This window comes from Lycium ferocissimum, unplaced genomic scaffold (genome assembly GCF_029784015.1).
Source record: "Lycium ferocissimum isolate CSIRO_LF1 unplaced genomic scaffold, AGI_CSIRO_Lferr_CH_V1 ctg5326, whole genome shotgun sequence".
Classification (NCBI taxonomy): domain Eukaryota; kingdom Viridiplantae; phylum Streptophyta; class Magnoliopsida; order Solanales; family Solanaceae; genus Lycium; species Lycium ferocissimum.
The window spans coordinates 48342-65447 of NW_026725944.1; the positions used below are offsets into that span (position 1 = coordinate 48342).

At 34.4% G+C, this 17106-nt stretch overlaps 1 protein-coding gene across 1 annotated transcript; it reads right to left on the reverse strand.

Moving 5' to 3' along the window:
- Window positions 1-1044: 1044 nt before the first annotated feature.
- On the reverse strand, window positions 1045-3447 carry LOC132044848 (putative UPF0481 protein At3g02645). Its single transcript, XM_059435384.1, has one exon. The coding sequence runs from the start codon at window positions 2413-2415 to the stop codon at window positions 1045-1047; it is 1371 nt and encodes a 456-aa protein (XP_059291367.1). The 5' UTR covers window positions 2416-3447.
- Between the last annotated feature and the right edge of the window lie 13659 nt (window positions 3448-17106).

Below are 17106 nucleotides of genomic sequence, written 5' to 3' on the forward strand. Positions count from 1 at the left end.
ATCGACTAAACCTCAAGTGGGGAGGATAAAATTCAACACCGATGGAAGCTATTTAGAACACAATGGTAAAATTGGTATTAGGAGAATAGCAAGGGACATCCATGGTGATTTCTTGTTCGCTTTGGCTGCACCTGTACAGTGCAAAGACCACAATATAGCAGAGGCCATGGCTGCACAATTTGCAATGCATTGGATAAAAGACAGGGGTTACAATATGTGCACCATAGAAATGGATTCTATGCTTGTTGTAGTTATGATGAAAAACAAGACTTCTCGTAACCTTAATTTGAGGTCTATTGTATAGGATACCACTAACTTGATTGACACAGCTAAGATTAGCTTCCCCCACTGTTATAGAAAAGCCAATAGAGTGATAGATTTTCTTGCTAAAGTGGCCACAAGCAATGAAGAACTCACTCTCTACAACGGTTTTGATCAAATTCTGGGAGAAATTAAGGGTCCTCATTTTTTGGATGAAATGCAGCTGCCTAATATTAGGATCAGATATAATAAGGCTAATTTTTGTTAGCTAAATGTATAACCTTTAGATTTCTGAGAATGTGTAGCAATTACTGCTTTAAAAATTTTCCTTTTGGCTGGATTTCTTTGCAATCAGTGATTTATATATTAAGATATAAAATGTTAATTTGGGATGAGAAGAAAATCAAGATCTCCAAAAAGCGAGTGAACTCAGAACAAAATAGTTTATGTAGTATTCTCTCTTTTAATTTATATGTCTTACATATCATTTTTCAAACTACAAGATTCAAAAAATATTTTAATACATTACACACATTTTTAATTTAAAATTATAATATTTAGTACTCCTCATACTCGGTGCTGATTAAACTAAAATGAAACATTCATGTGGGGAGTAGTAATATAAATAATGTATTGTTTACAAGCATACAAAAAAAGCAACAAATTAAACACGATACATAGACGTGACTGTATGGAAGGTATGATTCAATCAATACATAAATAGTAATAAAAGTAAAATCAAAGTCCTCTTTTTGAACCACCACCATGACCATGATCATTTGGCTAGGCTGCATAGAAGGTCTGGACAATAGTCAAGCAGAGGAGGAAAATACTACCCGCCAAAGCAACTATAGACCAAGGACCGTTAAAATATGTGGTTTTCAAATCAGCCATCCAAGTCCTGCCTTTGCTGTTATAGTACTGCTTTTCGATATTGTTCATGACAGCCGAGTAAGTAGATGTATCCACTATCTCATAGGTATTCAAAGCTTTGAACACTTTCGCCACTTGTTCGTCACTCCCTAAGCCGTTGAATATAATTCTCTGGTTTCGCAGTTCCTTCACATCCTGTTTCGAAACCACAAGTTGCTTCATGAAATTCACGTAAGCAGTCACAGATTTATCGTAAAGAAAATTGGAATAGGGAGAGAACTCATAAGCGATCATGTTCATGAAAAACGCTCTTGTGTGGGCTGTAACACGGCAAGGTGGGATCATCAGCTTCGCAGACAGCCAGGACTCATAGGGATTAAACCGTACACCCTTGAGAGAATTATTACCACTTGCCCTGCAGTCAATCCCCTTTGATTTCAGATCCGTCACTGAACGAAACACGTAGCCATGATAAGATGATGTATCATCTTTGCTTCTGCAACCACTGTTTTCAAGGCGCTTTACCAAGTTGCCGATATTGCAACGATGGTCACCACCTCCAGATGGGTCTCGATCGTGGCCTGTGACAATTACCCTTCGGAAAATTTCAAGAAGGTGAAGGGGTTCCATCCCGAGCTTATTGATTTTATCAGCTTTAGGTAGTTCTGCCTCCTGATCATTGAAGAACCTTCTAAAGAAATATTTTTCCATGTCCTTTACAAATTCGTCTCCCTTTTTACCATATCTCAAGCCAACCAACATCTCGAGAATCCAGAAAGGTACCTGATTTTCGAGCAAACACATGTCACGTATAATGCTGTTATAAACAGCAGTACCAAGACGCTCAATCATCGCGTCTCTTTTAGGTGAGTCATCCGTAACAGCAGTACCAAGACGCTCAATCATCGCGTCTCTTTTAGGTGAGTCATCCGTCACATTGATATAATTTAGAATAAAACATGCATCTCGAAGCATCATTTGAGCAAATGCATCACAATCATACTTTTCACAATCGAGGTAACAACTTCTCACATACCCAATGTTCTCTAGAATCTTATTTAAGTATTCATCTTCGGTTGTAGAATGGCCTTCAATGAACATTTCAACGGCCTGGGGCTTGTAATCCTCAACAAACTTGAGCTTCCGCTTTCCATGGTGGTAGGGCCCCAGCGAAACCACTTTTGGATCATAGTCGTCATTTCTATTAAATACGATACCATCGTCGCTTTCTTTATCTTCTCTCATCAGTAATGGAACAATTTGCATAACTCTAGTTGCCATTTCAGATCCTGACGGCAAGTTATTCCGCTACAAGAAAAAGTACTTCAATTTCGATTTTACAAAGTGAGCAGATCAAACATCAAACAGTAAATTAATTAGTGCATGCATCCAATCCATGACTAATTATTATACTGGATCAATAAACTTTGTTCACACATTGTATAGAATAAATAATTTCCTGAAAGCAGGCAAAATGATACTCCTTCCGTCTCAATTTATGTGAAGGGTTCTTGGACACAGATTGGAGTTTAAGAATGAAATGAAAAGTTTTAAATAGATTTTTGTGTGGTTATAAATCATCTCATTAAGATAAAATGAGAAGTTCAAAATAAAATTATCAATACTAAATATAGATATTTGTCATTCTTTTTATGACTGACTAAAAAGGAGAGAGTGTCACATAAATTGGAACGGAGGGAGTATATTATATGAAAACTTTTCGATATCCTAATTATTGAAGTGTGTGACTATTACATCTAAAAGTTTAAGTTGTTAGAAAGAGCAACTTTTCATTAGGTAATTATATTATATCTCATTATGCCCCTTTACATGTTTAGCTTGATTCTTTTTCATTGGCCAAACACGTTGAATATGTTCTTGCTTTTGGGGTGACAGTGATATTTGAACTTAGGACCTCTTGCTTGCTCTAAAATCATGCTAAAATGTCTGACTATCTCATTTAAAATCTTAAGCTATATATAAGAGAGAACACACTTTTGATAGGTACTTTTTTTGTTATATCATCACTCAGACACTAATATGGAAGCCTAAAGGAAGAAAGAACAACTTTACAAAGGAGCGCTTGTAATACTTTTTTCTCCCCTTCAATTAGAGTGTTACACTACCCGATATCTTTTTCCATGCAAGATTATATAACCACAAAAAAAAAGGATACGAGCTTGTGTAATTATAATGCTTTTTAGTTTCGTATTTTAGTTCAATTAACAAATTTAGAATTCATGATTATGAGTTATGACAAATCGAAATTCGTGATCATTCTAAGAATTAATCTTCAAGTGTTCCTAATTTTGATTTTACTTGACAACTGTTACTTAGATAACCCAAATTTAAAAGAGACAAAAATGAAAAGAATTATTGATGCTTTTCATCGCATACCGTGAAGACTAAAAAAGATATTTTTTTAAACACATTACATACCAAACCTAGCCCTTGGGATGCTCTTCTGTTGAAGTGTTTGATAATAGTTCAAGGATATATATAGCCATATTTAAAGGGTTTTAAAATTTATACACCAAACCAAACCAATAAAATACACTACGGGTTTTTCAACCTCATTTTTTCTTGGAGTATGTTCGGAGAGGTTTTCTCGGATTTTTTGGGTTTTTTTTTGAATAGTCTTGATACAAAACATATAACTTTTACTTTAATTATTTCTTTAGTCCTAGTAAGATACAATTATATAATTAAGGTGTTTCTTAAGAAAATAACACAAAATGTGAGAAGTGTGATGACATTGTATTAAAATATATCAACAAAAGCTAATATAATCGGTTAAAATAAATATTGCTAATTAACAAGCCATAAAAGAAAATGACCATAATCTAAAAATACTAAGTCATGCTAAAATAAGTATTAATTATATGACAAAGAAAAAAACTTAAGTTATGTATTTTTACTCTCTAAATCAATTATGCAAAACTAAAGAATAGATATCCAACATTATTGTTATTTCTAGTGGTAAATTGAATTTCTTTTGTTAGGATTAGTGTTGAGTTAGTTTTGGTTTGGACTTTATTTGAGTTACTAACATCCATAGGATATAAAACTTATTGACATTCAAAATTCTAAATTCAAGCTTGAATAATATGATAATAGATAAAAAATTACGAAAAAATTTAAGAAATATTTATAAATTACTTTACAAATAAATATTTTTATGTATAAAATATTTTAAAAATTGAATACATGTAATGTCGGGTTGGTTTGGTTCGGTCTCTGACTTTTTTTAGTTAAAAAACCAAACCAAACCAATTATGTTTGGCTAGTAGCTTTTTTTTTCCAAGGAACACCAAATCCTTGAATTGATGTAACAAAAGGAATATATTCTTCGGACTCACGAATGATAATTCTTCTCATTCGTGCTTCAGAGATAGCCTCATCCGTATTTAATAAAGAAATCCAACCACTAGTCGGGATTTTTTTCGGTTTCTCGGTTTATCGGTTTGATGCGGTTTCGATTTGCACCTAATAATATTTAAGTTGTGAGAAATAGACCTCTTTGTACACCCCTACTTTTCATAAGAGGCATACCGTGAAGACTAAAAAAGATATTTTTATGGTAGAACACATTACATACCTGTGTACACTAGCGCTTGGGATGCTCTTCTGTTGAAGTGTTTGATAATAGTTCAAGGATATATATAGCCATATTTAAAGGGTTATGAAGAACGGAATATTTTAAGCCTTGGATCCATAGTAACGAATAACTTTTAAAGTTGCTTCCAAAGGAAATAAAGAATACACTACTTTAATTTAGAATCACAATTTTCCATTTTTGATCTGACCAAATTAATGAGTATAGCAAATCGGGATCTCTTTTTTTATCGGAATCTCGTTAGTTTAATATTTGACTGATAATCTGCAACTGAGAGATGATTTGTTGCATTAGTAAAATAATCTACTAGCTGTACTAGTGACATATAGAACTAGTATTCCCTTAATTTAGTAATTACAAGATGTACTTAGCACAGCCAAATCTCTCTATAACATCATCGTTGAGTCCGAAATTTTTTTTTTATAGAGAATGATCATATACACCTTATACTTGACGATTGACAATTAAATAATATTTCACTGTTATAGGCAAAAAGATGCATAAAATCTAATTTTCATTTTTAATTGACAAATTCTAAGCTTAATCACACTTTGAATAACGAAGGAAAATAGTTTAATAATGAAAATATATATGTTCATATAATATTTTTTATTGTAATAGTTTATTAAATGATCAAATATTTGGTCAAAATTTCTATACTTATTATTGATAATCATAGATATTCCATTTTTATAAAGATGGCTAATTATTATATTACCATAAAAAAAAAGATAGCTGTTATATGGGGGGTAATTTTACAAAGAGCGTACTGTTATAAAGTTGGTTGTTGCTGTTATAAGTGAAATCTTTGTTATGGAGAAGTGAAATATAACATAAAAAATCGGTTCCGGAAAAAGTTAGTTGTTATAGAAAGGTGTTGTTATATGCGGGTGCTAATTATAGAGAGATACGACATTTGTATCTCCTGGGTATTTTTCACATTAGTCGCTTTAAAGTTAGATTCTTGGCCAAGTTTGTACGCCCAATGAAAGTCATTTAGACCTAAATCTGGACTACAAGGACATTTAATAAAAGAAGAAATATAATGTACTAAAAAACTCTCTCTCTTTTTTATTATTTTTTTATTTTATTTTTATTTTTATCATCCAATTCTGATTTCATTCCTCTTGTCGTCTTGAGTAAATAAAGATTCTTTCCAGCTTCTGTGAATCACGTGGAAAAATGAAGCAATTCTTTATTATAAGACTGTTGGAGTAGCTACATACATTAAGAGAGCTCAATGGATATAAAGCTAATTCCAGTGACTTTTATCTAATCGGATCAAAATGAACGTTATATGACATAACTGTTATTAGGGCTTTATAGTCCTCTTTATTGCTCATTATTATTACTCAATTAATAATCATTATGAGCGAAGGGGCGTCATACATGGAATGTGTGCCCCTAGCTCCTGGAATATCAAAATAGAGAACAAGTTGGAAACTAGTTTTTCCCTTAAGAATTAACCTAATAGCCACGTTTGGAATAAGTCAAAGATGAGTCGGTATTGATTTTTAAAAAGTAGCTCAACTTATTTTTTTCATTATAAGTGCTTATTTTAAAAAAAGTGAGTCATACATGGAATGTGTGCCCTAGCTTTTTAGAGAACAAGTTGGAAACTATTTTGGGAGAAAATAAGTGCCAAACTTTTGGGGAGTACTTATTTTTTTCAATAAGTGCTTATTTTAAAAAGTGAGGTTTTCGAAAGCTTTTGGGAGAAAAAAAATAAATTTTGCTAAAAAAAAAGCACTTTTTTGAAAAGTACTTTTGAGAAAAATACACATAAAAACACTTTTAAAAGTTTGGCCAAACACTTATTCTTCTTGCTCAAAAGTACTTTTAAATTAATTGGCCAAATACTTTCTTTTAGCCAAAATCTTTTGAAAAATGTACTTTTTAAAATAAGTTGTTTTTAGAAGCTTGGCCAAACAGGCTATAAATAACCGCCCACCTCATCGCTTAAGCTAAACATACCCGACAGATATATATATATATATATATTACCGGCTAAAAAATTAGTAAACAATAAATGCAGCTCACTATTTATGTAAAAATCTCTCTCTCTCTCTCTTTTTTTCTTTTTTAAACAGTTGTAAATGTTGATCCAACTAAGGAGTGGTGACCACTGAGTGGTGACTGACATTTAATGGGCTCATGACACTTCGTTAGAGCGAAGTGATTCAACATTCTAATTGCAGAACTACATTACAATGCATATATATATTACTACTTGGATGTGAGGGTTTTGTCCTCCTCACATCCTCACAGCATCATATAGAATTCTTACACTTGGCTGCTTTGATTTGCCCTTGCGTAATTTCATTTGCTTATTTTTGCTCTCATTATTAGTGAAGACCACTTCCACGTGAGCTTTTACAATTGATATATTGTGTGATTGTTTCAAAAATCTCTTCTTGTTGCTTATTAGTTTATCCTTTTGATCTGTATTATATGTTGTTTTAACTTTTATATTTAATTTAAAATAATTAATTATTTATATAATTAAGCATGTATTATTATTTTTTCCAATTTACCTTTATTTCGATAAGTGAATAATTTCAAAAGCAAGAAATGGTATTAAATTGATAGTATTTAATTAGGATTAATATAGTCAAAATATTTCTTACTTTCTAGGGGTGAGTAATTTCTAAAAAGGTGTGCCCAAGCTAAAAACACCATATAATATGAATCCAGGGAAGTACCTTTTAACTTATTTGTCCTTAGACCGGTAAAATTTAGGTAACTTTAGAGTCAAATTTTCTTTTTTCAACTAAAGTACTTATTAAGTCTTACTTTACATTTAAACATTTCTCACATCATATGTTCGTCTATTATTTTAAACCTCCAACATGTTGCTTCATTAGTTAGATTGTGTGTGCTTACAAATACAAAAAGTAAAAATTATTAGATGGTGTTGTATAATGTTGAAGATGAAGGTAGCATTACCAGTCAAATTTAAAATCAAATTATATACATTATCTCTTCTTTGATTAACTAAAAACTAAATATATGAAGAACTAAATTGATTCTTGAGCCTCATTTTAATGAATTTAGGTTGTTCCTTGAATTTCGTCTAAAAGTAAGGTTAAATCCACCTTTAACTAGCATAAAGCCTCGAAACATAAAATAAATGAGTAAGAATTTAATAAATATTAAGAGATATCTATTTCTATCTATAAATAAAAATTGTATTCTCACAAAATCATAAAAATACCAAATGATCTTCGTCCAGTATCATGTTTGTAGAATATCGAATCACTTGCGTCCCTTCGGTATTTGCTAAGTTTCCTACCAAGCTTGTTTCCTCATAAATAATTTAAAAATTATCCAAAGTTTTAAATATATTATTTATGTGGATGTCCATAACTTCTAGGTGTAATGGCCACCATTATGTGTAGTAATATCACACATCCACTACCTCCTCATTGATCTCCCACACCCTCATAATCTTCCCCCACATTCTCAAGGATTAATGTCATGTTTATGACATGCCCTTTGGTGTTCTCAATGTATTCCTATAAATAGCTAGATTGTATGTAATGGTTGTATACTTGAAACACATTTGGATGAATAAGAAAGCCCTCCTCTCTTGTCTCTTTATCTCTTTATTGTTCTTGCTTCATCTTTTGATATAGTGTACTAATTCTTTTAGAATGATTTTACAACACGTTATCAGCATGAGGCTCGAAGATTAAAGTGTAAGTACGAAGTTAACATGGATCCAGTGAGTTGAACTGAAATTGGAGACTTAGCTTCATTGGGATCTTGACTTCTGTTGAAGTGGTATATTTTATAGTTCACGTTTAATCAATTTCAAGTAAGTCATATTCTCACTCTTTCTTTGGTAAGAATTTTGTTACTGCAACGTATTAGTGTACTTATTAAAATGCAAGAAATTCTATCCTGCTTTTAACTGATTGGTGCATGATCGCCAGAATTAAGCATATAAATTTTATGTATGTTGTCCTACCATAAAGTTTGATTTTAACCATCCATTAAACAATTGGTCAGAAAACTATTCATCAAGTTTAGAAATGACATGTCATGTACTCTGCTAAGAAAGGTTTGTTTTAGTTTTTGTAACAACAATTCTGGGAATGACCCTTAATGAGTAGAGGTCCTGATTTATTCTTCTGGGAAGGGGACATATAGCAATTGGCTAAGATTTGTCTTTGTTGCAGAATTTTCTTTGATTACAGTATATGTCCATATTTTTGCCATTTCATATTCGTTGCTAGAAGCATTCATCAATACCTTCTAAAGTTATGCTAATTGACTTGTATAATTTAGTGACGCGTAACATACGGTAGCTGGACAAATTGACGGTTTAAACATGTTTTGGTGTTATTTAATATACGACTTTCGTCAAGGTATTATGATAATTTTATACTATACTTGTGCACCACTTAATTCTCTTTGCTAACATTAATTTCCAGAGATGACATTTGTGTTGCGTTACAGTGTATATTGATGTCTAATATTTGGCCAACGTTACACGAAATGGAGCATCAACAGATAAATTCCAATCTATAGCAGTACGACATGTGACTTTTATATATAATCATACAGTGGTAATATTTTAAAGGCTCGAGGGCGAGTCCCATGACTCTTTGGCTTATTATGCCATTGGTTGATGATAAGACGGTGGATTCAAGTCCCATCACACCAACAAAATAAGTCATCGGGTTAGAGTTCTGGTGCACCATGATGATAAGACGTTGGGTTTGAGTCCCGATGCACTATAGTGATTAATAAAATGATAACTAAAGCAAAATAAAGTACTTTTGATGAAAAATTATGAAGCCCATTCCACCTGATATGCTCCATTCCATTAGGGGAATGTGGTAGCACTGCATAATAAGTCTAAATGAAAACAAGTGGTGAAACGAATGAACGTGGATGTGGCAAAGGACAAAATAATGTTAATCATCATTGTGGTAATATAAGAGGAAGAACATTATGGGTTCTTAAAATGGCCCGCCTAAAGGTGAAGGTAATTTTTGTCATAAATATGGTATGAAAGGTTATTGGGCACGAAGTTGTCGTACGACCTAATTTGATAAAATTTTATAAATCCTCCATCAAAAGAAAGGAATATAATTTCAAAGTGATGTCAAGGTGGATCTATGAATATGATAAAGACAATGGGCTTATAATGAAAATTTATGAAGCACGCATATATGATTATAGTTCATTCCTTGATGAGAATGTGACTTGTGATAAGCATCGTGAATGCTCACCCATTTTTGAAAGTGAAATGTGTAAGATTATGGATAAGGACGTGCTCATGTATGGTTGAATAAATACCACAAGTCACCTCTATTGGAGGTTTGAGAGAAATAAGAGAATTTGTTTTTTGACATAAACGGTCATTGGTCACGTACTTTTAGTATGTCACAAATATTATGGTATGTTTCATCATTAATTACCAAAGGTTAAAAGTAAGAAATAAGTGTTGCTTATAAAGGTTTTGGCCATGATCATAATGACAATTACTCCCTAAAAGGTGATGTTCACCATATGGATGGTATTATAAAATATGCAGTAGCATATAATTAATTGAAAGCTCTGAAAAAGCTACTTTATTACTACCCAGAGGAATGAAATTGTTCATAATATTGGTATAGTAGTAAGTCTCAACAGAAACTTTTTAAGTTTCAAAGGCATTGACAATATATGAATTATATTGAGACTGTAAATTATGGGAAGGTTTAATATCTTCATATTTACTACAACTATGCGGGTAAACAAAATGTATGTGAAATGTTGCCCCTTTTTCCTTTGAATTTGTACCACATAAATACAAGCATGATGGAATCACATGCTATAGAAGTTGGCTTGACCGGTTGACCATCTCGGTTCAAATGTGATGCGAAAACTGTTGAGAATTCACGTGGTTATATATTGAAGAAATAGAAAATTCTTCACGAATTCGCTTGTGTTGCTTGTTCTTGTGATGCCAAATTGATTATTATACCAACAACGGTAGGGATTGTATCCCCTGATTTTTGGAATGTATAAAAGGTGATATTCATATATATATATATATATATATATATATACGTATACGTATATGTATACGTATATACATATACATATAGGTATATCTATATATATTTGGGCTCAGTCACCTGCCATGTGGACCGGTTACTATTGTATGGTTTTAATAGCATCTATGTTATGGTCATATGTGCATTTGGTATCAACTTGCAATTTGGTTTTTGCAAGATTGTTTGCTCAAATTGTTATATTAAGAGCATAGTTTCAAACTATGAAATTATGTTGATAATGCTGGTTTATATCAAAGTTGGTTTAGCAGAAATTGTATACCTCCAATTATAGCTAAACAATTGGTTATGAGAACAAAACTCCCAAAAAGAAATTTGGGATGAGATATGTTATTCAATATGAAGCAACACTTGTACTTATCAAGCCAACAAGTTATTAAGTCCCCCTGTCATAATTGGTTTAAGGTCAAGAACCAATAATTCACATCTGAAAATTTGAATATGCGGTATATGAGTTAATTATATTGCTCCACCACAACGCACAAAGGTGGGTCCCCAAATAAGGTTGGGAGGTAAATGTTAGATTTTCTAACATTAGGGGGAGAGATGATAAGCAGCTGGAAAATATGTTTTACGTAACGAATTATCACTGATATGATCCTTGTTTAAAAGATAATTCAAGCGAATTGCCAGACGCATTTGCTGACCCAAAAGTGAATATTATACTTTCGCTGCAAATGCTCCAATTAGAATTAAAATCCTTAAAGGATGAGTTTATGGCGATAGACCAATCGGTTCTAAAGGTAAAACTCCTTGAAGAAGGAGATGAGCAAATGATGAAGATGGTCATAATAATGAGGCAAGTGCTTTAAAAGTGCACCACGACATAATACTTCATAAAATCTTGAGAAAGGTTCATGTCACGACCCAACCAGAGAGCCATGACGGGCACCCGGCGCTAACCCACCTGGGCACCTCTCATCGTACATTCACATTCACATCTAGGTGAGCCACATGGCCTACTCATGATTTCTATACATTAATAATACTAATCTCATTGGGCAATGACACATTTATGTCATTATCAACAACTGCGCCCATATCCATACACACAAGCCGTCGAGGCTAACAAAATAATATACAAAATACGACAAGGCTAAAAGACATCTAACTATACACAACTGTCTACGAGCCTCTAAAGAGAGTATGTAAAATCACATAGACGGGATAGGGCCCCGCCATGCCTATATGTATATACATAAAAGAATAATACCCACAACTGCAGCTCCGGATCAAATGGAGCTCCTCTATGCAGTCTCTGAACAAGTAATCTACTAATCAAGTCTATCTCTCTGGCCACCTGCGGGCATGACGTAGCGTCCACAAACAAAAGGATGTCAGTATGAATAATGCTTGAGCATGTAAAGCATAATTAATATCAGAATAGAAGCATAAGAAATAACATAAAATAGGAGAGTCATGAGATGATGGAGCCATTTGTACCTCTCTAGCTATGATCATCGTGTTTCCTTACCCTTTTCTAACAAGAACCTTCCATATCTAACACTTACTTACATATTAGTGGTACTATACCCGACCATCGGGTTCGGTGTCTCGCATACCCGGCCATGACAAGCCTTGGTGTTGTACATACCTGGCCCTACCAAGGCACAGTGTCATCCGTACCCAACTGCAGTGGTGCGCGCACGATAGATATCATACCCGGCCATATAAGCCCGGTGTTACATAATAGTCGTACATAGATATACATGTACACATAGAAGTCCATAAGCATCATTAACATAATCATCATCATTGTTGTCACTATATCTTTCTTTAGAGGATCAACTATCATATAATGACAGTAATGGCATCGATAGAATACCAAGAATCATAAGCTTTAGTAATTCAAGGGATGAAGTCATTTGGAAAACATTATGGAACTCGTGACGAAGTGTGTAGCAATGGGATCATGCCTTAATGAAAGAAGTGTTAGCCTTACATACCTCTTTATCTTCTTAACTACTTAACGTTCCCCGTCGAAGCTTGGAGAATCTATATTTAGAAGGACTCATACCATGGTTAAGCCTTAATGATACTCTTAAAGTCAAACTAGAATAATTCATGAGTTAATGAAAGTTGGGCAGCATTTCCCCTATTTCATCGACTTCGCCCCATATCGCAAAACAACTTCCAAACAACTATAATAACATTCACAATATCATAATCAAGTAGTCATATTCCATTAAGTCTCAAAAATTCATTCTCATATTCAACTTATCTCAACAACCTCACACCAACCCATTTCACAATTTTATATAACATTTCCTCATCATCATTATTACCTTCTATAATAAGATTACACCGGTATCATACTAAGAATCATAACTCAAGTTAGCTTACTACTCAAAACATCATGAAATCTATCTTCATTTCCTCATCCAAGTTATTCAACAACTAAGCGCTATTTAATCTTTGATTTCTCCTGGGTTTGAGTGGAAAATGTTTGGAGAAGGGTTTTGGGAGCTCTCAAAACTTGTGGAAATGTGGGAAATGAAAAATAGAACTTGGCCATCTATTTAAAATAAAAAAAAATAAAGCTGCCCGACGGGTGTTATACGGACACTTATACGGTCCGTATAACTTATACAGTCCGTATAAGTGGACCGTATAACTCCATCATGAAAGAAGGGTTATACGAACCCCTTATATGGACCGTATAAAGTTATACGGACCGTATAAGTGGTCATATACCTATATTTTCTGAACTTGCTCTTGGTGATTCTTTTGACCTCTAATCCTTATAGAACCTTCTTGGCACTTATATAACACTCCATTAACCATTCAATAGGCCCTATAGCAGCCCTTCAAGACATTACCAAGTAAATATTAGCTCAATCATAGTGAAGACCTTTCCGAACATGGCTTACGTTTCACTTCCTTAAACGAACTAAATTTCACATATTCATATGACTTCAAAATCTTATGGTACGCACTTTAAGCAATCTGATACTTTCCTAAATCTCGCAAAGACTGCGTGCTTACCCTAAGCTCACGTTAGTCTATTCATAAGACCACAACTCTAAACTTCTGAGATGTAACATTCTCCCCCTCGAGGAGGAACATTCGTCCTCGAATGTTAGGCTCTTGGAGATTTTATAAAAATTTCGCCAGAGCTTTCCTTGTAACATGGCACTCCCAACCTATCACAACAACCTAAAATATATCGCCCCACCAGGCTGCAACAACAACATCAATAACTATGGCCTCACACGACCAAAAAAGCATCAAAGAAAGCATTACATACCTACGGACATTGGCGTCTCTGCCTGAGTCGCTTCTGGAGGTAGAAATAAATGCGGGTACCTGAACTTCATGTGTTCTTCCACTTCCCAGGTCATTTCCTCTCTATTATCATTTCTCCATAAAACTTTAACTGAAGCCATATCTTTGGTCCTGAGTCTCCGTACTTGCCTATCTAGAATGGCAATGGGAACTTCTTCATAAGACAACGGCTTGGTGACTTGGACATCATCTACTGGTACAATTCTAGAAGGATCTCCAATGCACTTATGAAGCATGGATACATGGAAAACTGGGTGAACTGACTCCAAATCAGGAGGTAGATCCACTTCGTAAGCCATCTAGCCCACCTTGCGTACCATCTCATAAGGCCCAATATACCGAGGACTAATCTTGCCCTTTTTTCAAATCTCATAAAGCCCTTTATCGGCGACACCTTCAAGAATACCCAGTCTTTCACTTGAAAATTTAAATCTCATCGACGATTATCTGCATAAGATTTCTGGCGACTCTGAGCTGTTAATAGTCGATCTTGTATGAGCTTGACCTATTTTGTAGCTTGCTAGACCAAATCCGGTCCAATCAATTTAGCCTGCCTACTTCGAACCACCCAATTGGCGATCTGCACTTTTGTCCATATAAAGCCTCATATGGGGCTATTTGGATACTAGAATGATAACTGTTGTTATAAGCAAATCCAATAAGCGGTAAGTGATTATCCCAACTCTATCAAACCCACTAATACACGTACGTAGCATATCATCAAGCGTCTGGATGGTACGCTCGACGCCCACGTCCATCACCAGGTGAAATGCTATGCTAAGACTCGCCGAGTCCCCAAATCTTCTTGGAAAGTTTTCTAGAAATTGGTACGTAAATCGAGTCCCTCTATCGGCATATATAATAGATCTTTGAACAAATAAAGTTGTACTATCTCTTTAACATAAAGCTTTACATAATCTTCTGCTACATATGTAGTTCTGACAGGTAACAAATGAGCTGACCTCGTGAGTCTATCCACAATTACCCATATAGAATCATACTTACGTTGAGAACGAGGTAAACTTGTAATGAAATCCATATTAATCACCTCTCATTTCCAGGTTGGAATTTCCATAGCTCGCAACAACCCACCGGGCTTTTGATGCTCAATTTTCACTTGCTGACAATTTGGACATTGGGCCACGAATTTCGCTATATCTTTCTTCATTCTATTCCACAAATATATGGATTTAAGATCATGGTATATTTTCATTGCTCTAGGGTGAACAGAATAATGGGAATAATGGGCTTCTTCCAAAATCTGTTGACGTAGCCCTGCAACATCAGAAACATACAACCTGCCTTGACATCGGAGAACTGCATCTCCAGAAATCTCAAAGGATGACTTCTTCTTTTGAGGAAGTGTATTCCTATAATGAACTAGCATAGGATCCTCGTATTGACGCTCTTTCACTTCAACGACTAGTGACGAGGACAAATTGAATTCCGAATGGTAGCTCCCGTACGCGAGTCCTCTAGGTAACTCTTAGGCTAGCTAACTACTGGAGATCACGAGCTAACTCTCTTTTCTCTAGCTAAACATCACATAAACTTCCCATAGATCTACGACTAAGAGCATCAGCCACAACATCTGCTTTCTCGGGATGATATAGGATGTTAATATCATAATTTTTCAACAACTCCAACTATCGCCTTTGCCGCAAATTCAATTCCTTCTGCTTGAAAATATACTGGAAGCTCTTATGATCTGTATAAATATCAACATGGACGCCATACAAATAATGCCTCCATATCTTCAATGCATGAATCACTGCAGCCAACTCAAGTTCATGGTTTGGATAATTATTCTCATGTTTCCATAATTGTCGTGATGTTACACCTCGCACTTTCAGATCATGAGCATGTCACGTACTTCACCGTATTAATGGTGTATCGGAGATGTCCCATGAAGTTTTGGAAGGTACAAGCTAGGGGAAGTACGTAACAATGAAGTAAAGGATGAATTACGATCTCGTAAGTCGTAACCGGAAAGGAAAATCTTAAAACCAAAGGACATGACCATTATCAAGTATGATTAAGGATAAGTATCATGTATGGAGAGTTTTGAAAGATTCCAGGATCAAGCAAATCGAAGAAAAAGTTTTGTCAAAAATTTGGAAAAAAGTTGACAGAATTTTGGACTAAATTTTGGGTCAACTTTGGAGGTCCAGGTATACTAGGAGTTTTAAGGTGTTTCAAAAGCCTAAAACGAATTTCGTCGACTCTAGTTTTCAACGCAACAAATCGCTCATCGATACGACATCGGAGTAGAGAATTATGAATGTTACAAGTTAACCTGACAAAGCAGAAACGCGTGCTACAGTACCGATATGCTACAGTAATTGACATGCTACAGTACTACTACAGTGAACCCTACCCGAATTTACCCACCTATATAAGGACTAAAACCTCATTTTTTCACTCTAAAAATAGATCATAGAGTTCAGCAACATATAAGGGCATTTGTTTCATAAAAAGTCGAGGGATTTGAGTGATTTTAACTAATTAAGGCTCGGGTGGTGCATAGTTGTGACTATAGCATCGTTTTGTGGTAGAATTTGGCGTGAATTCATGGTGAACATCGAAGATATCGTCGTTTTAATAAGAAGAAAGGTATGAATCTCTTATTACTAATGTTAATCTTGGTTTATTTACGGAGATAGAACTATAAAACAACCGTATAATAGTTTTGTTGGCAGAGATATGGGATAAATCCCATATGGGATGGTTATGGAGTATTTTAGTATTGAGAATATTATGATTTGATGTTGGTATTGTTGTTGTTATTGTTGGTAGTTGAATTGAGATTTCGGGCTAGGCATAAAAACAGGGGAGATGCTGCCCGATTTTCGGCAAGATATAGAATAGTTTAATATGAAAACCTAGCATAAGCATATAACAATGAGTCTAACGATAGTGCGAATCCTCTTGAATGTAGATTTACGAGTACGGACGGATAAGCGTAGATAATAGGAGGCCGCACAGGTATGTTAAGGCTCGTCC

Bases quoted from the DNA above. Each gene is read 5' to 3' on its own strand.
- LOC132044848 (XM_059435384.1), bottom strand. From the start codon at position 2,415: ATGGCAACTAGAGTTATGCAAATTGTTCCATTACTGATGAGAGAAGAT.